This window comes from Penicillium antarcticum, assembly GCF_028974205.1.
Source record: "Penicillium antarcticum strain IBT 31339 chromosome Unknown utg000003l_segment0_segment0, whole genome shotgun sequence".
NCBI lineage: Eukaryota > Fungi > Ascomycota > Eurotiomycetes > Eurotiales > Aspergillaceae > Penicillium > Penicillium antarcticum.
The window spans coordinates 1,198,816-1,224,014 of NW_026695301.1; the positions used below are offsets into that span (position 1 = coordinate 1,198,816).

Sequence of the window (25,199 nt, forward strand, 5' to 3'; positions counted from 1 at the left end):
CATATATACCTTTGCTGCGTCTTTTGCTCTCCGTTTTCCTAATCTGAAAGCATCGAAATGTCCCAGCCAGGAAGTCTACAGTGTTAACTTGGCTAACTCCGAGTCATAATGAGTTTGGTAGATGTCTTACAAAACCTAGTGCTTGTCAGATCGAGAAATCCACTAGTTGTAGATAGATAGAGCAGATATATTCTGCATCAATAGTAAGATTGAGTTGGAGTAAGGCAGCAGATCGCAGTAGAAGAAACAAATGCTTATCGAAGTATAGAAAGTAGGCAGATCCTTAAAGGCGGAGAAAATTTGCTGGAGCCGTGAAAGTCTTGGCGCGGGAAAAAAGTCTCAGCGCCAACCGCCTTAACCAAACCCTCCAACTCCCACATTTTCAAGGGAAATATCTTTCAAAATGGCTGACGATGGAATGCTTATGAACTTCAGCATTGCTGACACCGTCATCAAGCCCGAGGCAAAGTTCAAAGGTGGAACATGGCGAGACAGATTGGTAGCCAAGAAGCGTTCAGCGCATCGAGGCTCGGAGAAAGACCCCAAAGACGCAGCTGCACGCAACGCAGCGTCCAAAAACCCGAACCAAATCCAAATTGGCCCACGGCCTGCTAAACGCCAAAGAACTGAAGAGTCTTCTCATTCCTCTCATCGCCCCGGCGGCGATCGTCGCCAACACCAGACCCCGCGGGACCCCCGTCACTTCGTTTCCTCGCTTTTCACTAGCAACCCCGAACCGCGCAATGCCGAAGAACCCAAGCCCGAGGGAGAGCAAGAAGAAGCGAAGCCAACCAACGCCCCGCTGATCGACGGATTGGATACTTTCACAAACTTGGGACTGTCGCCCAATCTCGCGGCGCATCTACTCACAAAGCTGGAGCTCAAGGCACCCACGGCGATTCAAAAGAGCTCCATTGGGCAATTGTTGAAGGAGGAAAGTGATGCGTTCATTCAGGCCGAGACAGGTTCCGGTAAGACGCTGGCTTACCTGCTTCCGCTGGTGCAACGAATTATGGATCTCTCGAAAGCCACAAAAGAACATAACGAAAATCAAGTCCACCGTGATAGTGGTTTGTTTGCCATTGTATTGGCCCCTACTCGCGAATTGTGCAAGCAGATCTCCGTCGTTTTGGAGAACATTCTCCGATGCGCGAACTGGTTGGTTTGTGGTACGGTCATTGGTGGAGAGAAGAAGAAGTCGGAAAAGGCTCGTTTAAGGAAAGGATTGAACATTCTCGTTGCGACACCCGGCCGTTTGGCCGATCATCTCGACAACACGGAAGCGTTGGACGTCAGCAATGTGCGCTGGTTGGTGCTGGACGAGGGTGATCGTTTGATGGACATGGGTTTCGAGGAGGAATTACAGGGAATTGTTAAGAAGCTCGATGCTAGACAAAGACCGAGTCGTGTTCCCGGTGTGCCTACGCGCAGAACCACGATCTTGTGTTCGGCTACATTGAAGATGAATGTGCAGAAGTTGGGAGAAATCAGTTTGAAGGATGCGGTACACATCAAGGCCGATCCGGCGGATGAGGACGAGAATGCATCCAAGAAAGATGAAGAGGACTCATTCCGTGTCCCGGCACAGTTGAAGCAGTCGTACGCGATTGTTGCGCCTAAGCTACGTCTGGTCTCATTAACAGCTTACTTGAAAAGGACGTTCATTCGAAAGGGATCTGTCATGAAGGCGATTGTCTTTATGTCTTGTGCCGACTCCGTCGACTTCCACTTCGAGTTATTCTCCAGGAACCAAGACCGCGAGCAACAAAAGAAGGATGAAGAGGAAGGAGAAAAGGAAAAGCCAGAAGAGAAAGAGGAATTGTCACCCCACGGTACCATTGCTCCCGGTAGAGCCTTCTCCAACCCAGGAAACCCGGTCCTTTTGCATCGTTTGCACGGCTCCCTCCCCCAGAACGTTCGAACCGCCACACTTGGATCCTTCTCTCGCAGTACCGAGGCCTGCGTCATGATTTGTACCGATGTGGCCGCCCGTGGTCTTGATCTTCCCAACGTGGATTTGGTCGTTGAGTACGACCCGGCTTTCAGTTCAGATGACCACACTCATCGCATTGGTCGTACAGCCCGTGTCGGACGGGATGGTCGCGCCCTTATCTTCCTTCAACCCGGCTGCGAAGAGAATTATGTCGAAATTTTGAAGCGCGGCTACCGCGATGGAGGCAAAGCTCTCACCCGCACTGATGCGAACGAAATTCTCAAGCGCGGCTTCGGAAGCAACGATTCCAGAAAGAAGAACTGGGAAGAGAAGACTACCGATTGGCAAATGGATGTGGAGCGCTGGGCTCTGGAGAACCCGGAATACTTGGAGATGGCCCGTCGCGCTTACCAATCTCATGTTCGCGCATATGCTACTCACATCGCTGCTGAGCGGCCCATGTTCAACATCAAGGAGCTTCACTTGGGCCATCTTGCAAAGAGTTTCGCCCTTCGTGACCGACCTGGCAAGATCAACGTCCCTGGTCTTCGACCTGGACAGGAGGACACCAAAAAGGACTTCAAGGCGGCGCGCAACGGTGCCGCGGGTACCAAGAGAAAGGTTGGTGCTGAAGACAAGGCTCCAGGCACAACGGATTTGGATGACGCGGCTCGCAAGATGAGAGCCAAGATGAGAGAGAACATGGCCGGAGCCAGCGAGTTCAACTTGGCTTGATTTGTTTCCGGCGTCTCATTTGTCTCCAAGAAAAGAAAAGCATGGTCACATGGTTGTTTATAGCATTAGCATTTATCTCAGTAGATATCCCATAATGAAATCTTCCCATCTTTGGAACCTGCTGCTAGCCAATGAGTCTGCTGGACTTTGTGATTCCGTTGTTGCTGTACACTCGCGAGAGAGTATTCGCGTGCAACCGCTGCCGTTTCACTTGTAGTTGAGTCCTCCATATCTGCAGATTTGGCAGATGAAGGCGTTGCGACATCTCCAAATGCCACGGCATAGCATCCATCTTTATGCCACTTGAGCACAGCAAGCTCTTTCATCGTCTTTCCCGAGTACACCCGTACCCTGCTGTCCCAACCGGCAGTAGCAAAGACCTTCCCATCCGATCGGATGCGTAGACCCTGCTGACCAGAGTGTCTAGTATTAACAACCTTCAAGGGAGATTCCTCTTTATAGCCAGCAGTAGGAATATAACCAACAGAAGCAAGACTCGGAATGGGATGTTTGACAACCAAAGCATCAGCAGAAGAAGAGACGAAATGCGTATAAGAGGCCGAAACATCAAGAGAAAGAACCGGCTGGGTATGAGGACGAGCAGCATAAAGCCTCTCCCACTTCATGGGATACTTCTTAATATGCTCAATCTCAAAACTGGCTGTTTTCAACGCACCACGATGAGCGTAAACCATCACCTGGCCATCCTCATACGCAGAAACGATAAAGAGATCTCCGACAGACGTCACGAAAACATCGACAGCCATCAGCATTCCAGTTTTTGTCAATGATTCAGATGGAATAGTGCTAATCCGACGCTCGGATGGCAGGTGGAAGATATCGATGCCGCCAGAGTCCAAAGCATTGGGAACTGCAAACAAGGCATTTTCTGGTTTTGCAGAAGTTGGCGAAGGAGAAACAGGAAGACCATCCGCATTGACAAATGTCATAGAGAACGCGCAGAAATTAAGGGCGTTCACGGGCATGGAGTGGAGCAGCCATGGCTGAGTCTTGCTTCCCTCCAGGGCGGGATCAGTCATGTCGACTGGAAGCGTCTTGTCTAGAAATGATTCATCTTCTAATCGAATCTTCCAGACACAGAGCTTGTGGTCGCGTCCATGTCTGCCGTAGATTGTTAATATGGGTAAAGTGGGTGCTGGATGGCAGAGAGGTCATCTCACGTGTAAATCTCGGTTACGCCTGAGTCGAAATTAAATCCTTTGACTTCTAACACGGCGCCTGCATGCGCTTTCCAGACCGTTACTGGGCGTTTGGTGACTAGGTCCCAGATCACGATCCAGCCGTTGGCATCACCGGATGCTAGGCGCAGGTTCTGGTTAAAGATGTGTAACGCGTGTATCGGTGCCCCATGCCCCCGTAGAATATAGATTGGAGTGGCAGGAGACTGAGTCTGGATTGATCTGTTCTCCATTTTGAGTTTTGCATTTGATGTTGATATCTATGAGCTGGTGGTTTGTGGTTGAACCGGGAATTGCCTGTTCACACCGCCATCCATATATGCTAAATTTTGTATCATCGTCAGTAGTCCGATGCGATGATTTACTTGGATACAGTATCTGTTATAGTTTGGTACGACTGGTACATGAAAGTATGCTTTTCTTGCATGGGGCTACAATGCAACCAAAAATGGGTATTTCTGGGCATTATAAATTTGGAGACTACATACAATGTCACTGCCATTGATGAGAACTACTTTTTGAATATCAAATTCTACCGACTAGGTGAGGCTCAACCAGGAGTTTGATTATTTTTAATGTGTGAGATCATCAGATTAGATATGCCCCATAGTGATACTGATCAAGAGCATGGTGATGGTGAGGCGGTACATAGTATCCTTGATACGGATGATTCTCCATAGAAAAGTCCCCGGCTGTTATAAGCGGGTTACTTAGGCGTGAAGGTGAACCAGAATCTTCAGAGATTGCTAGTGATGGGTCAAGTTCGTAGTAGTGGTTGTGCATTTGGGCTGGAGTCACCGTATGCGGGTGAGCATCGACCCAGCTCCAGATCTGCCTCAGATCGTTTTTGACAGATTCGACGTTGGAAGTAGTCGTCTTGGCAATGATATCAAAAATGCCGAGCACTTCTTCTTGGGCTGACCGGGTCTCTAGACATTCTGCAGCGATTGCAAGACAGCGTAGTAAGATATCGGAAAGACTTCTGGGCAAGGATTAGTACAATGATGCATGAAGAGCGGATTAAGGCCTTGAACGAACCGGTCTTTGATACATGCGATGAGGCCGCACATTTCGTGCGCATGGTTTCTTTGCATATCGCGCATGTCTCCGTCGAATTCTGACTGTATGGGGTTTGACTTAGACAGCAAGATTCGCGTTGTATGAAAGAACAATCGCGCAACAATCGCAGATCTTTTATGGATCCTGGAATAAACAGTTAGTGTGCAATCCATCGAATCCACGGAATGGGAACCTACATGATTTCCGGAAACGCAGATTTGGAGTTTGTCTGCCAGGACTGCAGGTACCCAAGGGGAGCCATCGACCTAGGTGCTGATTTCTCCCAATTTTCGCACCAGTTGTTATAAAGACTCCATTCCTGGAATTGATCATTGAGCTGAGTAGCCCCAGTTGCATTGTTACTCAAATCTTGAGATCGGAACGATGCTTGGAAGATCACGACCTTTGCACAGATATAGAAAATGCGATAAGACCATGCATCTTCGCTACTCTCACTGGGAGCATGGCAATGGTCCATATTCATGTCAATCCCCCAAGTGTTTGGATCCCAGGACAGGCTCCAGTTGTATCGTATGCAATTAAGCAGCTCTGCACTGATACTAATTTTGAAGCATGCTCCACCGAGCCCTGGGGTCTTCGAAGTCCAGCCACATTCTCGAATCAAAGCTCGCGAGCCTGCAATATGGGCTCTGCGATGCGAGGATAGAGGTGACATTGTTTCAAAAAAGCCGAGGGCCAAGGCCGTTGCCGCGCATAGAACAGAGTCACGGTTAGAATCATGAATACAGTTTAACAGATCCTGGGTAGCCTCATCATAGAGCTGCATAGCCGTTTCCTCCCCGTAAGAAGAATCGACAAGGGACAGGTTTCTAGCACCACATGCTAAGAATGCCTTGAGCAGCATAGGCTCGTCGAGAGCGTAGCACGGAAGAATGTGGGTGAACTGTATATACTTTGTTAGAAATTCACCCAAACTTTGGCAAGGGAGACAAACATGTTCCATTTCATCCACCGCATCCATTCTGGGTGCAACATGTTCGACAAAAGCACGGAAAAGAAGCATTCGCTCAGGGTCCGTAATGAAGGAATGGCTTCCCTCGTTTTTTGCCAGCTTCCGGGCGAAGTTGGACGTTCCATGTGGAAGGAGCTCATCTCCCGGTACCAATTGAGATTGCTGCCAGACATCGGTTCCAAAATCAGCATTACCAGGATGAGGAACATCGAAGTCTAATGGATCAAATGAATGAGCAACAGATTGGAAAAGACTCGTTAGGTCATCGGAGCCCATAGCCTCGAAGCTATGGTGTAAAAGTCTTTGCTCTTCAGCAGGACTTTCCGGCTGGATAGGCGGGTATCTTTCAAAACCTCCCACATACTCGGACGCGATCAAGCGCGAATCATCGCGAAATGTTACTTTAGCGCCATGAGGTCGAGCAACAACATGCGGAGGCGCCACATTTTGGATATCAATGAAGTTGAGGCGAACACCACGTCGACAGACGCGGTTCGACTTGCGACAATTATGACACCGTCCTAAGGCCTCGTCGCACTTCAGATGTCGTTCGCGACAAGTAAGGCAGCCAGTGCGCACCCGCTTCGCTTTGGTGTCTGCGATACCCGTGGACTTCTTTCGGCGTGGACGTGGTGTACTTTGCGAATCGCTTGTCTGGCTTTTCGGAGTGGATGTCCTTGAGCCTACTGTAGGCAACCCCGCCTGCGGTTTCGCAGATGTCCGAAGATTCATCCCGTTTTAATTGAGATTCACACGACTTCAACTCCCGATTTAAGCTCTGGTCCAGACCTGTTTCTAGTCTCCGGTGCCGACTGGGGTCCGAACCGAAAGAGGATTCCCGAATACACAAAATGACCTTGCAGATTTCACTCGACTGGCCATGTTCGGTACTGGTGCTTGTTGTAGTCGCGAGTGGGGAATAATTTGTCGAGAGGAATGCGATCGTCGGAGCTTGCGATTCAAGAGCTTGAATCTCACAGCCAGTGCAAACAGGAAGGTGCTTGGCAGATGAAACGGGGTTCTAGAAATACTGTCAGCCTCAGAATATCCCCCGAGAATAAAAGTACTCACCAGCCGATGCCCGCACGAAGATGTGTGTCGCGGGGAAGTGGATTTCAAGTCCGAAGAGAAAAAAAGGCCGGCCCGCTTTGCCAAGATCTCCAATGTATACGGCCATGTTGGCATTCATATAATTTAACAACTTATGGTCATGATACTATCTGAATCCAGAAGTACCTAGAATCAAATTCCACGAAAAAAGCAGTCGAGATCGTCTATGCCTTTCTCGCTAGTCGAGGTAATTGGACTCGGCACTGTAGAATGAATAGAATAACACCCCAGAGAACAGCAGACATGAATGTGATACGAAGAGCAGCTGAATACGAATTGATGACTGAGAGATTGTCAGAAAATTAATCAATATAGGATCAAAACATCAAAACCAGTGAAGTATGCCTTCCAGCTGATGGACTGGATTCAGATCAGTAATAGTCTGAACAGACTTGCGAACTAGGGCAATAACATGTCTATAAAAAGTCCTGCACATGCTTCTTTATCACTTGGGTAATGCTTCCCTGGTTCAGGAGGGGAAGCTATCCCCAAGCACTTGTCCTAGATATTGCTCGACTTCAAGTCCCGCAGGCAACGAGCTAGAGCTGGAGCGAGGGCGGGTATGTTTACCTCTTTGGAGTCTTGAATGGCGACTGATTCGAAACATGATGACTGTTGTATTGATAGGTGGACTCATGGCGCAAGAGAGGAGTTTCTTTAGAGGGACAGGATTGGGCTCCCTTGCTCCTGAGCCGTGATCATTATCCCAAATGAAAGCGAGCAAAGAATATATAAAGTCCGATTAAGTTATGCAAAGGAAATTTAAAGAAACAACACGCTATCTAAGCAAAGAATATTCCTTCAAAGCTGTGTTGCAAGAGTCTTCAGTAGGCAAGGGTGTTTGATCTCGGCTGTTCATTTGCAAGCATTCTATTTCATGCAACGCAAACTACTCAGCTGAAAGTATGCAGGCAAAGAGAAGCAATATGGATCTATTGATCATCACCTGCATAGATCTACTTCAGGCCTGGTTTGTCATCGACCTCGGCCGATAAGAGATAGCGACCTATCAAACTATTGAGACATCTTTCTTTCTTTTCATTCCCTTGCGAAGCTTGAAGCTTGCATCTTGCATAAACCAATATACAACCTGAACAATGCATCCACCCCTGCGCATCGCTGTATTAGAATGCGACACCCCCCTTGACTCCATCAACCGCCAGTACAACGGATATGGCGGGGTATTCCGCACCCTCCTCACAGCGAGCGCGAAAGCATTAAACCAACCAGAGAAGCTCAACCCAGAGACCGGATTAGAGATCACAGCATGGGACATTGTGAACGATGACAAATATCCAAAACTAGAAGAAATCGATGCGGTCCTTCTAACAGGTTCAAGTGCGGAATGACTCAGACAGCCAGATGCGATGCCTCTATACTAACAGCAGTTGAACCCGAACAGAACATAACTCCTTCGAAGATATCCCCTGGATAAACCGTCTTGTCGAATTTACCCAACAAGTCCTCGCGCAAAATCGCGTACGTATACTCGGCATCTGCTTCGGACACCAGATCGTTGGACGCGCGCTAGGCACAAAAGTTGGACGAAGCAATGCAGGCTGGGAAATTGCCGTGTGCGATATGGACCTGACAGAACAAGGAAAGAAGTTATTTGGGCGGGATAAGATCGTAAGTTGAATCTCTCTGTGAGACCGGAAGCTATAACACGCTTCCGTGGAATATGCAGTACAATACTGCATGTACTGCATATACATGAACCACTGCGGAAAGGAAGCTGACACAATGTGAACGAATGAACAGCGTATCCAGCAAATGCACCAGGATATTGTTTTTGAGTACCCACCGAACGTCATTCCATTGGGTTCGTCCCCGCGCTGTGCCGTGCAGGGCATGTATACCCCGCGCCGCTTTATTACTGTCCAGGGCCATCCTGAGTTTACGGGGGATATGGTTACTACGATTGTCGGGAGCCGGGCCGAGAGTGGGATTTTCAAGCCGGATCAGGCTCGAGATGCTTTGAGTAGGGCTCATAATCAACACGATGGTGTTGATATTGGTGCTGTGTTCTTGAAGTTCCTGCTCGAGGACTAAAGAAGGAAAAATAACATATTTTGATAGACGTTGTACTACCTTTGGATCTTGATATTAATCTAGATGAGAAAGTTCTTATAGATCTAGTCTTTTGTACATATTCAGACTAGCGTTACCTTAGCGTTGGCTTGATGGACCAATGTGATGCTGTGAGCTTACTTTTGTTAAAAGGCAGAGAGATAAAGAAGCAAAATAGCAATCGGTATCATTGTCATAAATGCATGTCATGTTCTATTGAGGGAAAAATGCACCAGGCACCCTCATGCAAATTTATGCCAGAAAGAAAAATATAAGGAACGCCCCGTTCCTAGGCCAAGCAGGCCACTTCACCCCGTAGGGAAGAGATGCAAAAAGATGCAAAGAGATGCCGGCAAAAGTCAAGCAAAAAGGGCTACAAACGCTCCACCCACCCACTAACGCCATTTCCATGCAAGTTTGAATCGCTAAAATGCAAGGTCTGACCGGAGACAAGCAACAGGCAAGCCAGACAAGCAAGGTAAGGAAGACAAGCAATAAACAAATATAATCAGACTCGGAATTAGAGTCAGAGAGGTCGCGGGGCGGAAAGTCGGCCGCTGCGACGCGGGTTTGCCTTTCCGTCCGAGTCCGATTGCTCCGGGGTTGTGATACCCGAGAGAGAGGGGTGGGGGTCTGTGTTCTGACCGTTTTCGGTTTCAGATTTCATCTATGAGGTGTTAGTCGAGAGTGCGGCGGTAAAGGAAGATGCGCGGATTGAATACTCACGCGAAGATTGAGAGAGACGAGCTCGTTTTGATCGTCTCTGAATGATATTCCAACTCCAAGCGTTAAGTTGGAAACGATCCGCCTCTTGGGTCGTGTTCGACGAGCTGGACGCGGGTCTTCCGAGTCGTCGCTGTCTTCTGCGGATCGTTTGCTTCCCGTGCTGAACGGGGAAGAAGATCGTGATGCCTGTAAGCCTGGCTTGATAAGCACTGGAGCGGCCTTCTTATCAAATGGCACATCGGTCTTTTCGTCCAGCAAGGCGGCAAATGCGCGGTCGATGTCTCCGCGACATTTTTGAAGCATGTCCACGATCGTCTCGCGGTCATAGCGGCCGCCAAAGCACTCTTGGATGGATTTAATATCCCACGGGGGATAGATGTCCACAGCCACATCGGTGTCAGTGGTATCAGATCCACTAGGGACATTGTCCACAGTGACGGGTATGTCTTTGCGGTCTTCTGCCAGTTTCCTGTCTACGTCTAGCTTGATGTCTTCGCTAGGTAGCGGGGCGTCAATGGCCTCAGTGAGAAGCCCTTTATGTTGTCCATTGATTCCCCGCACGGAGGAGTAATGTTTGAAGTCCTGTGATTGTGAGCCTACAGCCAAAAGGCATTAAGAGGAGCATGGCACGTACGTGGAAGGCGACGTGGAGCACATCCCGGGGCTGATCGGGAAGGGCATTGACATCTCGAAACACCTGAACTCCATCCATGGTGTAAACATTTAGATCTACTTGGAAGACCTGGCAAAATGCCTGGAGATGTTCAGAGCTAGCCCACTCGCCATTCTTCCGCGTGGTCGCGATCATATCCTCGAACCGACGCTCCTTGTCCTCGAAAGAGGGCGTTGAAACATCGGCAGAACGCGTAGCATACGCGGATACAGCTGCACGTTTAGGCCGGCGTCGTTCCCCACCCTCTGCCACGACAAACTGCATGAAGTATGTTTTGTTGTTGGCCATGTGGGTGGCCAAGCGCTGGCGTATTTCGTCGGCATGGAGGGTGTTGCCGTACAATTGGTCGGAGAGGGAATAATAGAGGCAATTGCCTATGGTTTGACGCGTCAGAAAGGACAAATATTCATATGACAGCTTGTTCAGCGCGTTCTGAAGCTCCGACAAGTAACAACAAGCGTGACTAGCTTACCATCTCCTTCGGTAGGTAGAGCAAACAAGCCTCGTTCTTTCAAACAGGGCATTTCCAAGCTTGCATGGTCCATGTTATTCTGAGTTCTGGCCGACAGCTCAGCCTGCTGGACCTGCAGCGGGTCGGCCGTCTGGGGAAGCTCCTCTTTCAGGTGTTCATGACCCGTGAGTATGGGCACAATTCTGCCACCGTGATCAAGGTGAGACATATTGAAGGCACTCGACTGAAAGTCGGCATTGGTCAATTCAAGAAGAAGAAAATAAGACTAAATCTAAGAAAAATAAATCAAACCCGCAGAGGTGAATCGGGCGCCCTGCGGGTGGTTTGAAAAAGGAAATTCACCACTTCTCGCAGATTTGAGTGCCGATCGAGGCGGTGAATGCTGGTGGGTTGTGATTGGTTCCACGTGAGACGTTGCCCACTATGACATAGGCGACTTTTGCTTGTCACAATGGCCTCTTAGGGCTTTAATTGCTATTTATACCTCACGAGGGTTTTTTGCTGCTTTCAGGTTCCCCTGATATTTGATGCTTTTATAAGGGTCAAATAAGTGGACGAGGAGTCAGATGTGATGGATACACTGACCACAGTGGAGTCTGGAGGCATGGAGAACGCGGGACTTTACGGAGTCTCCTTGCTGGGTCCAGATTTGATACATGTCTTGGTTGAACTGAGTCAAGACTAGGGGCTGCTTTATAAGGCGTCAATAGATTCAGCGTAATTCTAGAAAGAACAGATTACTGGTTTGCATGTACTATTTGTCCATGTTCCTATTGGATAGAAGGGCTGTTTTGCAAAGCTTGTAAGGAACCCTGTAGTTACAAGGCTCGTAAGAGCCAAGAGAGATAATTCCAGCTGCCAGGCAGACAGAGCAGAGGGTATAGTCCGAGTCATACTCAACCTCTATGTACATTTGGATTCTGTACGCCGTACAATAGCAAAGAACAACAACCATTGGAATGGAAACAGTGTGGAGGCGCATTTTCTTTGCATCCACAGATCTCCACCAAGAAACCCTAGCTTGTTTGCTTTTTCATGGCATTTGGTTGGCTATGTCGCCACACCGCCTGAAGCCTGACCACCAAATTACCAACAAGAAAAGAAATTGAAGCCGAAGCCTTGGTTCAAGGCGGGTCTCAGGGAGTCATATCTTCAAGTCATTGATGCCAAGATTGGTTATATGACTAATAATTGCCCGGATGGTCTAGTGGTATGATTCTCGCTTTGGGCTTATTCGTGAGATTACTCATATGCGAGAGGCCCCGCGTTCGAATCGCGGTTCGGGCCCGTTCTCTTTTTGTCTTTTGATTCTATTCTTTTTGTTTAATTTCAGTCATCGATACAATTGGCACAAAATGACATGACTATCATCATAGTAGGTAATTAATTGTTAAGGGAGCGGACAAAACTCCACCCCCGTCTTATCAAATGTACGGACCTGATAACGCCCCCTCACGCCCCGCCTCAGCTTCAGAACTTAAAAGGCTGATTCTTTCCTATTCCTCGGTGTCTTTTTTACATATTCACAACAGTTCAATTGCTTTCAATCCCTAATGGCGACAAACAACATTGTGGTTCTGGGGTAAGACCCTTTCATTCCACAGTAAAGATGCTTACTGACGTGTAGATCAGGGCCGGTGTGTCTGGCTTGACAACCGCATATTTACTCTCGCAAGACCCTGCCAATAAGGTCACGGTGCTGGCAAAGCACATGCCTGGAGATTATGACATTGAATACGCATCTCCATGGGCGGGTGCCAATTACATGCCGTATGGGAACCACAGCATGCTTCGTCACTAATACTCCTGACTAATCTCGCCCTCATACAGTATGGGAAAAGCCGGAAGTAACCACGAAGCGTGGGAGCGCGCTACCTGGCCCGCATTGAAAGCAATCACGGAGAAGTACCCAGAGGCTGGTATCCATTTTCGAAGTATGTTTCCTGGAATCTGAAATACAATCAAGCTATCTGACAATCCCAAGAGGCCTTTATCTACAACCGCAAGAAAGACCCCCAGGAAGATATTGCTGCCTTCTTTACGGACTTGGTTGAGCCAAATCCGTGGTACAAGGATGTCGTGCCGGATGTAAGATATCTGTTCTCACCGATAAGATGATGGAACGCAGAGACTAACTTAACATAGTTCAAACCAATTCCCTCTGATCAGCTAGGACCTGACATGGACAATGCTCAAGAATTCACCTCTGTCTGCATCAACCCACCCGTCTACTTGGCTTGGCTAGTAGGCCAATCTGTGAAGAACGGCGCGGTGTTCAAGCGGGCTAATCTCAAGCACATTACGGATGCAGCCAATGCCCACCACACAGGCAAGAAAGCTGATGTCGTTATTAATTGCACTGGTCTATCATCCAAGTTCCTTGGCGGAGTCCTCGACGAGAAGATGTATCCAGCTCGTGGCCAGGTCGTCGTCGTTCGCAACGATCCAGGACCAATGATGGCGGTATCTAAGACTGATGATGCACCTGATGAAGCTCTGTATATCATGACGCGAGCCGTCGGTAAGTATATGAATGTCTACACTATCAATTATATCGTTGAACGCCCACTTATCATGTCTAGGTGGCGGTACTATCCTCGGTGGATCTTATCAAAAAAACAACTGGGACGCAACACCAGATTTGAGCCTTGCTAATCGCATCATGGCCCGTGCTATTGAGATTGCCCCAAACCTCGTTGAGAAGGGCCAAGGAGTCAAGGGATTGGATATTATTCGACATGGTGTTGGCCTGCGTCCTCTAAGAGAAGGTGGTCCTCGTATTGAAAAAGAGAAGATTAACGGCGTCTCCGTTGTTCACAACTACGGTCATGGTGGCTTTGGCTATCAGGCTTCATTTGGCTGTGCAGATACCGCTGTGTCTTTGGTCAAGGAGGTCTTGCAGGAGAAGTCTCGGGCTAAGCTGTAGATTTGCATCTTGGCATTTCTTCTCGTTTGGACAGGCATTATATTGCCTTGCGTGGAGATTGTTGGAAATCATCAAAAGATAGAACATAGCAAAACACTCATACACCCCATCTACACACGACAGTATGACGTCAACCAATTCCCTTATTAAACTCTCCCACAGCAGCCAAACCCATTCATCAGCAAGCAACGATGTCCAAAGAAACAACTCAAAAGATCAATCAAGTCATTAACGACTTTGGTAGATCTCCTCTCCACGACACACCACTTTCCAACACCCTGACTGCCAGCCCAGACATAGTCCTAGCAATGACAATAGATGCCCTAATCAAAGCACGGCCAATCTCACACGGATTGGCACAACGAACCATCAACAAGTTGATTGAAGCCGGCTACCATGATATCAATATCTTATCAAACAGCTCATGGGAAGATCGAGTCTCTGTTCTTGCAGAAGGGGGATACAACCGCTATCGCGAACAATGTGCGACGAACCTCGGGGAATTGGCAAAACTTGTTCTGGAAAAATATGGTCAGCATGCTCCCCGGATGCAGTTCCCTGTATTGCAGTTTCTCACGAGAATGTTTCTGACATACCCCCAGATGGAGATCTTAATAACCTTCTCCATCAAGCCTCTTTTAACAGAGATGAAGCTGGAATCCTGATGAAGGAGATCAAAGGAGTGGGTGATCTCGCCGTGGAAGTTTTCTTCAATAATGTGCAATCTGTTTGGCCATGTATTGCTCCTTTTGTTGATTCGCGGAGTTTGAAAACGGCTGTTTATGTTGGGATTAGGGAGGACTTGGATTATATTTATAAGGTTTTGGAAGAGGATCCGGTGCGGATGAGTTGGTTTGCTAATGGGCTTTCTGAGGTTAGATTGGAGAAGAAGCAGGATGTTATCTAGGGTGTTGCGGAATTTGCTTTGGAGGGTTTGGGGCAATTTCGGGTTTGAGCGGAGTCGTGGCTTGAGGGAACAATTGTAAATTTGAATTTATAAAACGTATCTAAATACTTTGTTCCCAATCTCTGTTTTATCCTAACAAAGGTTAGCCAAGGGTTTCACCCTCTGCGCAACAGAACTTACCAGCATTCAATTCTCGACGCCTTCAGATTCGACCTCTTGTCCATCAATCGCCTCCCTATCTCGGCGCTTATTCTCAAGGTACATGTAAACGTATAAAGCAATAACTGCAGCCAGCTTGACAGCATATCCAACAAGCATTCTATAAAAAAAAATCACGACACCACCGCAGCAATTGCGCGTTTGTCGAGCGTTCTAAGCAAATCGAAGCCACAGAACTGACCAACTTTGCCGGAAATTATCCGATGCTCCTGAAAAATGAAAGAAGCCTGTTTCTCCTGCTCAGCCTATAAGGGTGCTTTTCTCGTCTAAGCTTGGAGTCCACCAAAATGTCAGTTGGATTGGCTGATGCTCTGAAGCCTTTTTGGGACCTTTCACGGCGATAATCTGTGTTTAACTCCGGATTAAAGACTTGGGTTTGATATCTTCAGATAGAATGAGATATTAAATCGAATCAACTTTGTGGCTTCATTGTGACAAAACCGCAATCAACAGAACCCCCGATCCTGAGTAGGTAATAATTCTTAATCAACCTCCACGGATTTGATTGGCTGAAACAATAGTACGGAGAACCCATAAACGTTCTGTCATCTTTTGATGTTATTTTGAATGAACTATTCATCATCCGGTCCCAGAGGAGGGCGACTAGCAGCCATATTACACTGCCTAAACACCCGTACTTCATCCTCCTCAAAAGACCCAACAATTGAATGCATAACACCATGGTTATTGAAAAGCACCAGATCACCCTCTTCCCAATCATGAGTATACAAATAGCATGGATCAATAGCCCGTCTCTGCAACTTATACAACCGCTCCCGAATATCAACAAGATCATCAAGTATTTCTCCATTTTCAAGATGGATCTTTCGCACGCATGTCGGATAAACCATCATTGCCAACTTGCCTGTCACAGGGTTTTTCCATGCCAGGGGGTAAGTTTTGATTTTGGAGGTTTCAAAGGAAGGTAACTCATTCTCTGCCAGTTCCAGCCCTTCTGAAATCACACCTAGTCCGTTGGAGCGGGACTTCGCTTTGCTCATCCAAATGTAGGGGTGAGGTGCGTATTCGACTTTGCTTGTGCATACGAAGTGTTGTTCTTCTTCCGATAACAGGTCGTACAGCCTGTATCCACTGAAGAAGGCTGTTGTGCCAAGAGGAACATCCAATGTGGTATCTGTGCCATCATCGTAACGACAGATTTGTCGACGGCCCTTGGGAACTTGGACGGCCAACAGTGTGGTGACGAGCGGAGGGTCCAAGTTGTACATGGCCGAATCAATGTGCCAGCGATAAAAATGTGTAAGGTCATGATCTTCCTCTGGTGAAATAGGATTCTTGTGGAATGTCTTGTGGTGAGGGTGTTTCAAACGAATGTCCTTCAATCCTTCGTATTCTTTGACCAGACCACTGCCAATGACTTGGACTTGGGGCTGGTGAGGGATAGTTGTCAAATCAGCATGTAGAACACTGCGCTTGTCGATTGATTTGCCATGACTGTAAACTCCCGCGGAAGGGTCGAACCGTCGAGTGAGTTCGTATTGTGCTTGTGGGGTCAGCCCGGCCTGGCCTTTGAGTACCACGACTTGGTTTTCATACAAGGTGCGGCGGAGGAAAGAAAAGTCATCATCTTGAACCATGTAAGTATTTGCAAGGGAAAACCAGCTGTTTTGAAGTAAGCTTACTGTTCATTGTTTCAACATTGAAGCCATGGAGTTCTGTGCCGAAATCTACCCTAGATTCTTCGGGTTTGCTGACGGGCTTACAGCAAAGCGTCATAGTGGATATTATGAAAAGAATAGTAATTGATCGAGTAGAAATTGAGTGAATGTCGAAAAGAACTGGTAGAGACCATGTATGCACTATATAGTCCTGTTATACATATCACTACTAACCAATGATATTTGCGCGGGTGGGACTTAGTGACTCATCCGCGCGAGAAGATACAGCCCGCAGAGTCCCCGTAATACGTCAATGATAATTCGATGAACGCGATCCATAACAGAAGCGAGGACTACGCAGTGCATCGGGTGTACAGGAACATCCTTATCAAAAATGGTGGTGGAACGGGGTGGACTGGCCCGCTCTGCGCGTTCTCACAATTTATACTTAAAGGAAGCACTTATACAGATTAAAAAGAACGAGCAAATATTCTCTTCTGAAAAGTATCGTGGAGTAGCAATACTCATTGCAAACATGCCCGAGTCAACAGCCCTCACGTTTACCATCCTGCCTGATGAGGTCAGACAATCTTCCGCCATCGGTGCAGAAGTCCAACTGCCCCCCGGCATGCCCATGCTGGACCTTGATCGCCTGACCGAAAAGGACAGAGAAGTTCTCCAGGAAGCGCTCTTCAGAAACCAAGTCATCGTCATCAGAGGCCAGAAAGGCATTGACCCTACAGCCCTACCGAAACTCGCCAAAGTCTTCGATCCAAACGCCTCTGATATTCACTCCGCCGGAGAGAAAGCTGTCAGGGACCCAAAGAATATCCTGTCAGCATACAAGGCTGGCAGAATTCCAAGGGCTCCCCAAGTTGGAATTATTGGATCGGGCAGGTTCCAAAATTATGAAGGTCTTGATGAGTTAGAAGTGGTGCATCTCGTACAATCCCTCTCCCATAGAATACATCCAAACCACTAATCAGCGAACAAGGATCACACCCTATTCCACGAAAAGCCACTCACACAAGAAGAACTAGATGATGGATATACTCGTCCATACAGGTGGCACATGGATACCCCGTTCTACGAGCGACTTCCAGGTGAAGTTACCATCTTGCATTCAATTCGGATTCCCAATGTCCCAGATCAGAAGATCAAGTTCCCGGACGGAAAAGAGAAGAATATTGGTGCTGGAGCAACAGCATGTGAGTGCTTTCAGTAAACAGGTGCTCGAGATACATGTTCTGACCGGACGTATAGTTTTCTCAGGAGCTCGTGCATTTGCCCTTTTGACACCGGAAGAGCAGGAATTCGCGCTCAATACCACAATCACTTATGCTCCCCAGGCCTATGAGTACATTCGCCAATGCAAAGCCTCTGATGATGGCCTTACTATTCCTACCATGGGGAAAGAAGTACCCGTAGAGAAATTATCGGAGTGGGCTTGGGATAAAGTTGCAGAGCACCCAGTGAGTATTACTCCAATCATAGGGGTGGATACATAACATTTGACTAATCATATTCCAATAGATGGTCTGGCGGAGCCCAATGAATCCCGATCGACCTTTCCTCCAGGTTCACGGTTGCTGCGTGTACAAGCTCACCACGAGAAACCCCACAACGGGGGACGTCACGGTTATGGATGATGTGGAGAAAGTCAGAAAGGTGGTATACAACATGCAGAAGAAGATTTATGCCGCTGAGAATATCTATGCTCACAGATGGCAAGAAGGGGATGTGGTCATCTTCCACAACCGCGGTGTCATGCATAGTATCACTGGTCAATTGGCGAAGTACAAGGAAGAGGAGGATAGGAAACGGATGCTGTGGCAGTGTACGATGACGAGTACTACTCCTCCTATGTCGTTCCGTGGATATGAGGGCGTGGATGATACTGGATATGTGAGGGTATGAATTGAAGATAGAATACAAGAATGGCTCAATAGAAAGAATTCAATCAAAATTTGGTTATAGTGTATATTCGTTTCACAGTTGGAGAGGTTCTTGCAGAGAGTAAAACGTCTCATTGAACCAGGCATCGAAATCAATGTCCTCTGCAGTCCCCCAAGTAGGTCTCATCTCATCGAAGTGAGCACCAATCACATCCTGAGACTCAACAGTCGCAATTGTGCCTGGAGATGCCTCGGTGCTGGGAGATCCAAGGTGTAATCGACTGAATGTAGAGAACTTGGCCAAGATTTGACCGAAATCCATCATTTTAGTACTGGTTCCTCCATTATGTAGGTCAGAGCCCGCAGTGAAAATTGCATCAATCAAAGCTACACCTCGTTGAGCGAGCACGTCAAGATCACGCGAAGCAAGACGGGCTCTAGCGGACAGAATGGCCTCTTTGTAGCTCTGGGCACTTGCGCTGAATGCACTCTCGGCGATTGCATTGACCTCAAAGCACATTATGACCGCGGCTGTAATTGCAAATGCGGTATGGGTCCAGATTGAGATATCCTCTTCCCGCACAATTGTCTCGTGTTCACGTAATATAGTCATCGCCGCTGCGACAGACGTGCGCCTTGTGTAACTATACGTTGGATCGTGGAATGAGCGGAAAAGGAACGGTCGATGTATCATGATGATCTTTTCTGCTGCTGTGATTGCTAAGCTTCGTCGCGCGATGCTAAGCCATGGGATTTGCTCTTCTTTCTCCTTGTCCGGGCGCAGAAGGAACGGTGGTATATTTTTAACCACAGCTCTCATTTTCTGATCCACTTGCAGGATATGCTGGTATTGCTCGCGATGAGGCTTTCGACTTTTCATTGGACCGAGTCCATCCACTAGACCAGGCATCAGTTCTGCCAGATTTACCAGTACGCGGACGTAAGTGCTTGTAGTGGGAGTGCTGATTGGCATGTCCACTAGGTCATAGTCTTCTGCATTCATAGGGCGACCTGTAGAGAAGTGCATTGGGGATATGCTGTATGTGTCGGTGAAGGGGATCGCGAAGTGGTCTTGGATGATCATTTGACACCAGACCCTTTTTCCGACTTCACGCTCGACTCTTTCTTCCCAGTCATCTTTATTTTGGACGGGTTTTGTAGAGTGGTCCTGGATTTTGTGAACTCCAAGGCACTCGGCAATGCGCACTGCAGCATTGAAAAGGGTCGCATTCAGCTGACTCAACCCGAGGTTATGAGCCACTTCTGTCGATATGACAATGGCCTGCACTGAGTATATCGAGAGGTTGCTGAGGAAATGACTGTCATACAGAGTTTGCACCATGGCAGAAAAGAGTTGCTGCGCGGATTGCATAGTGTGCAGATCCACATCAACCAAATCTCTCGCTTTCGGGCTATCCTGAACTGAACTGACGGTAGAGCTCAAGACGGAATAGTATAGGGCTAGCCAGAGGGGATCATCGTATTTTCCAGTTTCCCAAAACATTTCACACTGTTCGAGGAACGTCGGGCCGTGGAAGCAATCGTGATGCCATGCCACATGGCAGATATGGAACTTGATCAGTTTTTGAGCATCTATTGTTCTGGGAAGATTCGGATTTAGTCCCAAAAGTCCGTCACCTTGAAGTGGTGCATTACTGGATACCAGCTGTAGGCCATTTTTGCGATATTGGCATGCGCAGTTCCTGTGAGGAAAGCATCCGGCGGAATTTCTGCCCCAAGCAAGATGCTCGATGGCTGTGAGAAGTGATGAATCAACTTGGTTCGAGGAAGACTCGATCGAAGCGGCCGGTAATTTCCCAGGCACACGATCTTCAGTCAATGTGATTTCCTGCTGCGTCGAGTCTATGTTGGACGCCTCGGATGAAGGGAGATCCTGACCAGTCTGCAGCCGGGATATCCTGTTTCTTAGTTTTTGAGTCACATGTGCGATTCCCGACGAAGACGAGGAGTCCAAATCCGCTAAAACTGAACTCAGAAACTCGATCTCCGAAGCATGCTGCACGGCGTTGCGCCTGAGCTGGACAACTTCTATTGAACAATTCAGATTCAGTCGTTTACACCTTGTGCAGGGAATCTGCTTGTCACACTTGCGCTTGCGCTTCGTGCACTCTGTAGCGCGTCAGCCTTACGCCCAACCCGAAGGAAGAGATTTGGTCTTTACCTCTGCAGGCTTGTGGTTGACGCTGCGAGATACGGACAGAAGACACCTTGTCTGGTATGGCACTCATCGCTTCAAGAGCTGGAGTACAGCCAGCCAACTATCCCATGCCCGTGTTTCCCGCTGATGCCGGAAGAAGTGAAATGCGCCAGGGTGGAAAAAGACGGAGGTTGCCGAGGCTTGGCGCCCCAACGTCGATCTTGACCGTCCAATATTTTTTGCTCGCTGATAGATGCTTCATGTTGAGAAGTTAGGGTCTTTTTTTAGTCTTCTATGGTATTCATTACTCCTAGGTGCCTATGGATGATTTGAAAACTTCCATGCAAGCAATGCAACCACCGCCGTGCCTTTTCACCATATGCCGATTATCTCAACTCTCGTGCTGCAACGAGTGGGCTCCCTTGCACGATCTTAGAAAAATCGTGTGCATCCAGACATGCTTGTCTGGAGTTGCGTACGCTGAGTTCTGAACGTATGAAGACATCATTCTCGTAGGCGGCAAGCGAGGATGTCAAGGCGTCTTGATCGAAAGAGCTAACCATTTGAAAAGTCAAAGTCAGTATACACCGATAAGGACATGCTCAAGGCAGGCGAGATAGCCTTACCTTGTCTGTCTCATGTCAACACGCTTAACAAGGTCCAAAACATCGACGATCGCATTATTGGCACCTTCTCCACGGTCTAGTCAAAGTTAGTAAACGAGATCCACAGATCGTCTCGAAAGGACGACGACCAGGCACGTACACATTGTCATCGTATGTGCTGAATCTCCCATTAGCACTACTTGAGGATGAGCATGCATTCTTCCTGGTTGAAACACCCAGTCCTCAATTCGGAGGGGGCGCACTTCCACGTCGTCTGGAAGTTTGTGAACCAGCGACCGGAACGGCTCAGACCAGCTCTCAGTCAAATTTTTCATCAGAGCAATGCGCTCTGTATTGCCATCTGGAACTGATATGTTCTTTGAATCTGCCCATGAAACGATCACCTGGCAGTGATAGCGATCCTTGCTACTGGTCTCGAAGTTGCCAGGGGTATCCAAAACTACAGAATCAGTGATCTTAAGTCTCTTACAGAGGATCTCCTAGACATACAGCTGAAAAAGAGAAAAACGTTTGAGTCGGGGTGCGAGCCCTGGAAGATAAAAGGGTCGATGGACTCAGCGCCGCCCATCTCTTCTGCAGTGTAAAGTGTCGATGCACCAAGGATCTGTACGGGCAATGGGTTCATCTTCGCCTCGGGGTACAGAATCTCACGTGTCCGTGACTTTGAGCCATCGCAGGCAATGAGAAGTCGTCCAGCGCACGAGGTGCCATCCTCGAAATGAGCGGTGATAGTATCCCCAGAGGATTCGATATTTTTTAAATTCTTGCTCCACTAAGCGTGTCGCATCAGTGCCAGTTGGAAGTCAAGAATACCGGGCCTTCACTAAAATCCTCAACGAGACAGTCGAGACTCACCTGAACATCAACGCCAGTAGTCAGAAGTTGGCGCAAGCGAACACGGCTCACCCGAATACGCTCAGCGGCAGGAACATCATACAAAGCAGCTCCAGACTTGAGATTGAAGAATTGAAAACGCCCAGTATCCCCACGCGCAGAGGCCTTCTTGTTGACAAAAGTCTCAGGGAATCGTTCAACCAAATGCTCGGGTAACAATTCGCGCAAGGCAGGGAGTGACCAGTGCAGCGTCAGTCCCCATCCGCCACTGCGGGCGTCGATCGCGGAGTCACGATCGAAGATCTTAAACGGAATACCATGGCGCTGGAGATACTGGGCTAGGACGAGACCACTGATGCCCGCGCCGATGATCAAAATAGGGTGATCGGACATGGTCGAGGTGCGGTTGATCGTTGATCCAGATACACGATACCCCCGGCTCGATTTCCCTAATCTTCACGGTAAATACTGTAATATCGCTTGCGGCCTCACCACTGTGGGCAAACGGGATGCAGGGCGCAGGTTCAAGCAATCATGCCACCCATGCAAACTATCCCACTATAGACCTGCGAATTGGAGAATTTTCGGAGAGAGTTTGTGTGGGGGCTATTGTATACTGAATCCTTCGAGATGGAGCCTATGCTGGTCAGAAGAGGGACCTACATAAGATTTGACAGTGGGGTCCACTGACTATTGCTAAGAGTGAATTTTTGTTGGTGAGTACGGATTTGGCTTCGTATTTACCTAATGCTGCTGTCTTACTTCGGGAGGATCAGGGTTCACCAAGACGGTGCTAGGCGGACTCCGGTGAAACAGAGCTGCCTGGCGCTTTTTGATTGGCAGATTGTGGGCACGGGAAGATTAACCTTGCCGCCCCTGGCGAATCCTGCGCAATATATCAAACTGCTGGTCCACTCCCCGACCGGGATCTTCTGGTGGATCTCGGTCCGTTAGGGCATTGATCGGAGGTCTAGCCTAAACTGTATGAGCAGACCCCGGCCTCAAGAAGTTTTTCGAAAAGGAAGATGCGGAAACTTACGAACATGACAGATCTAGCATGTCCACCCACAAGCGTATTCGCGAGTGCGTAGACTGCTGAATTCTCAAGGGGCCGGGGCTGCCTAAACAAACGCCACAACGCGCAAGGGATAAAAACTAGCAAAGCAAATCCTTATTGGGGGCGAGAAGTCAAACTACCAGCATCCCAGCTAGTCTCACACGTTTGGAATAATATACATGAATTAGATTGCGCCATATGTTCCGACTAGTGGATCTTCAGGCTTCCTTCGTCGACCTGTTTTCCAATGACACTCTGTATTCCACCGTCAATTCAATACCTCCGTGGTCTCGATCCTGGCTCGACAAGATAAGCTCCTCGCTGGGAGTCCGTTTCGGAGGGGCTGGCCCAGACACATGAGACTGCAGTTGAGAACGCCCGTCCTTTGACCAGTTCTCCATCGCATAGCTTCTGCCCCTGCTGTCGTGGTAATTTCCCTTCGATTTACCGCTGTTAGAACGGAAGTCCCGCACTACTCCCTTGAGTAGAGGCGCTAAGTAAGGAGCGCAGGTGACAATATTCTAGCACAAATTAGCCATCAGGTTTCCCACTTGTTTCACGCAAGACGTACTCCCACGTTAAATTCAATTGTGCCCCACAAGACGAGCATTGTCGAGTTCCCGTCCCCGAAAGCCACGCGCTGGATTTGTGTAAGTCGCAGGATGGAGCAAATGGTAGTAAATAGACCGAGGAGGAACAGGCACACCACGCCTGCTTTTTGCGCGGTCTTGATGTTCAGGCTGAGAAGGAGCGGAATAGGTAACAAAATAATGAGAACATCGAAAATGATGGTGAAAATTGCGAGACCGTAGAATGTCGCACCGACTGGAAGGCAGGTGCCTACAACATGAATATTCCATGCTCGTCGAACCTATGGTACCAGCAATATTGTCAGGCTCGTATCATAGTGTGGGAGGTATAAGGGCGGTGTTACCGGTGTGCAATTGAAGATCAGGACAAGGGCGCCAGCGATATGCCCCAGCGTACAGACGGCGATCACGATCCAAATAATAATTCGATAGGTGTGCTTGGAAGTCCCCGAAATCAGGCGTAGATAGCTAAGGCAAAGCGAAGCCTTGAATCCTGCAATACCGATTTGGTAGAAAGGTCGCCCTGCATAGTTGATCTGTTTGTTTGTCGGACTTTAGCTTGTCTGTTATCCAAATTCAAAGGTCACACTGCATGAAATAGCTCGCACCTTGCTGTATGTCGCCAAATCTAGCCGAGGGCGATCCCTCAGTGGCAACCCGAGGCCATATCGACTTTCTGTGATTGTGAGTAGGGGTCCAGTAGTGACGGGACGGGTCATTATGGCTCACGAGAAATGCAAAGAGCACTATAGATAATACTGAATATCTGCTCGAAAGTGAGACATAAGATCCCTTGAGTCAGACAGGCCGACTTACCATGCTCCCAGCCATCACCCAGTCTGCCGCTGCCAGTCGACCTGACTGAGCCCGAATAAACAGCCGCAAAGAGACGGTAATAACCATCAGCACAGTCAAACTTAGACATACTCCGAGGATAAGACGGTACTGAGATGAGGCCTCGACCTCGGGGGTGGCATTATAGACCCAGCCCATAGTTGCGTACAAATTGCATCAAAAGTGAGGGTCAAGAGGTGAAGACATAATATCCCAGGTAGGACACCACGCACACATATGACCTGTTACTACATATTCCTTCAGCATAAAACGCCGGATAAGTAAAGGACCTTCCACTTTCCTCATTGGTCCTAGTACCCGACAAGACCATCCCTTCATAACTCAATACTGCCCTGACCATCTACAATTTTCTTTCTCCACCCTCTCTTCATGTCACTAGACTCGGTTGGGTCAATCTGATTTGACAATTAATAAAATCTCGCACCGCGCTTATGCGTTGTATTCTCGGCCCCCGCCGCAGTTCCAATGCAATTAATGCCTTGGTCGCTTTAGCTCATTCGTTAAACTCCGACTATTTCCACCTTGCCCCTGTTATACCCTCGCTGCCTTCCGGGGTTTCTTTT

At 48.3% G+C, this 25,199-nt stretch overlaps 11 protein-coding genes across 11 annotated transcripts; 5 read left to right on the forward strand and 6 right to left on the reverse strand.

Moving 5' to 3' along the window:
- Positions 1 to 403: 403 nt before the first annotated feature.
- Positions 404 to 2,668, forward strand: dbp7 (putative ATP-dependent RNA helicase; the record flags this gene model as incomplete). The annotated part of the gene is made up of 1 exon (XM_058461231.1): positions 404 to 2,668. One exon carries the CDS (start codon positions 404 to 406, stop codon positions 2,666 to 2,668), a length of 2,265 nt encoding a protein of 754 aa, XP_058321808.1.
- A 77-nt stretch (positions 2,669 to 2,745) lies between these two features.
- On the reverse strand, positions 2,746 to 4,100 carry N7508_003166 (WD40 repeat domain-containing protein; the record flags this gene model as incomplete). The annotated part of the gene is made up of 2 exons (XM_058461232.1): positions 2,746 to 3,790; positions 3,850 to 4,100. 2 exons carry the CDS (start codon positions 4,098 to 4,100, stop codon positions 2,746 to 2,748), a joined length of 1,296 nt encoding a protein of 431 aa, XP_058321809.1.
- A 355-nt stretch (positions 4,101 to 4,455) lies between these two features.
- N7508_003167 (uncharacterized protein) lies at positions 4,456 to 7,084 on the reverse strand (the record flags this gene model as incomplete). Its single annotated transcript, XM_058461233.1, has 6 exons — positions 4,456 to 4,849; positions 4,906 to 5,070; positions 5,124 to 5,830; positions 5,882 to 6,420; positions 6,479 to 6,920; positions 6,971 to 7,084. 6 exons carry the CDS (start codon positions 7,082 to 7,084, stop codon positions 4,456 to 4,458), a joined length of 2,361 nt encoding a protein of 786 aa, XP_058321810.1.
- Positions 7,085 to 8,106: 1,022 nt separating this feature from the next.
- N7508_003168 (type 1 glutamine amidotransferase) lies at positions 8,107 to 9,061 on the forward strand (the record flags this gene model as incomplete). Its single annotated transcript, XM_058461234.1, has 3 exons — positions 8,107 to 8,347; positions 8,412 to 8,638; positions 8,771 to 9,061. The coding sequence occupies 3 exons, from the start codon at positions 8,107 to 8,109 to the stop codon at positions 9,059 to 9,061; spliced, it is 759 nt and encodes a 252-aa protein (XP_058321811.1).
- A 544-nt stretch (positions 9,062 to 9,605) lies between these two features.
- N7508_003169 (uncharacterized protein) lies at positions 9,606 to 11,158 on the reverse strand (the record flags this gene model as incomplete). The annotated part of the gene is made up of 4 exons (XM_058461235.1): positions 9,606 to 9,746; positions 9,806 to 10,387; positions 10,440 to 10,852; positions 10,951 to 11,158. The coding sequence occupies 4 exons, from the start codon at positions 11,156 to 11,158 to the stop codon at positions 9,606 to 9,608; spliced, it is 1,344 nt and encodes a 447-aa protein (XP_058321812.1).
- Positions 11,159 to 12,503: 1,345 nt separating this feature from the next.
- N7508_003170 (FAD-dependent oxidoreductase) lies at positions 12,504 to 13,876 on the forward strand (the record flags this gene model as incomplete). The annotated part of the gene is made up of 6 exons (XM_058461236.1): positions 12,504 to 12,532; positions 12,583 to 12,720; positions 12,781 to 12,884; positions 12,935 to 13,038; positions 13,096 to 13,471; positions 13,533 to 13,876. The coding sequence occupies 6 exons, from the start codon at positions 12,504 to 12,506 to the stop codon at positions 13,874 to 13,876; spliced, it is 1,095 nt and encodes a 364-aa protein (XP_058321813.1).
- A 191-nt stretch (positions 13,877 to 14,067) lies between these two features.
- N7508_003171 (uncharacterized protein) lies at positions 14,068 to 14,783 on the forward strand (the record flags this gene model as incomplete). Its single annotated transcript, XM_058461237.1, has 2 exons — positions 14,068 to 14,407; positions 14,479 to 14,783. The coding sequence occupies 2 exons, from the start codon at positions 14,068 to 14,070 to the stop codon at positions 14,781 to 14,783; spliced, it is 645 nt and encodes a 214-aa protein (XP_058321814.1).
- A 791-nt stretch (positions 14,784 to 15,574) lies between these two features.
- On the reverse strand, positions 15,575 to 16,600 carry N7508_003172 (TauD/TfdA family dioxygenase; the record flags this gene model as incomplete). Its single annotated transcript, XM_058461238.1, has 1 exon — positions 15,575 to 16,600. One exon carries the CDS (start codon positions 16,598 to 16,600, stop codon positions 15,575 to 15,577), a length of 1,026 nt encoding a protein of 341 aa, XP_058321815.1.
- A 556-nt stretch (positions 16,601 to 17,156) lies between these two features.
- N7508_003173 (TauD/TfdA family dioxygenase) lies at positions 17,157 to 18,538 on the forward strand (the record flags this gene model as incomplete). Its single annotated transcript, XM_058461239.1, has 4 exons — positions 17,157 to 17,555; positions 17,616 to 17,829; positions 17,885 to 18,093; positions 18,155 to 18,538. 4 exons carry the CDS (start codon positions 17,157 to 17,159, stop codon positions 18,536 to 18,538), a joined length of 1,206 nt encoding a protein of 401 aa, XP_058321816.1.
- A 72-nt stretch (positions 18,539 to 18,610) lies between these two features.
- N7508_003174 (uncharacterized protein) lies at positions 18,611 to 22,527 on the reverse strand (the record flags this gene model as incomplete). Its single annotated transcript, XM_058461240.1, has 7 exons — positions 18,611 to 20,646; positions 20,699 to 20,795; positions 21,154 to 21,229; positions 21,301 to 21,376; positions 21,440 to 21,739; positions 21,790 to 22,072; positions 22,156 to 22,527. The coding sequence occupies 7 exons, from the start codon at positions 22,525 to 22,527 to the stop codon at positions 18,611 to 18,613; spliced, it is 3,240 nt and encodes a 1,079-aa protein (XP_058321817.1).
- An 882-nt stretch (positions 22,528 to 23,409) lies between these two features.
- N7508_003175 (uncharacterized protein) lies at positions 23,410 to 24,774 on the reverse strand (the record flags this gene model as incomplete). The annotated part of the gene is made up of 6 exons (XM_058461241.1): positions 23,410 to 23,712; positions 23,763 to 24,062; positions 24,126 to 24,317; positions 24,390 to 24,457; positions 24,511 to 24,547; positions 24,598 to 24,774. 6 exons carry the CDS (start codon positions 24,772 to 24,774, stop codon positions 23,410 to 23,412), a joined length of 1,077 nt encoding a protein of 358 aa, XP_058321818.1.
- Between the last annotated feature and the right edge of the window lie 425 nt (positions 24,775 to 25,199).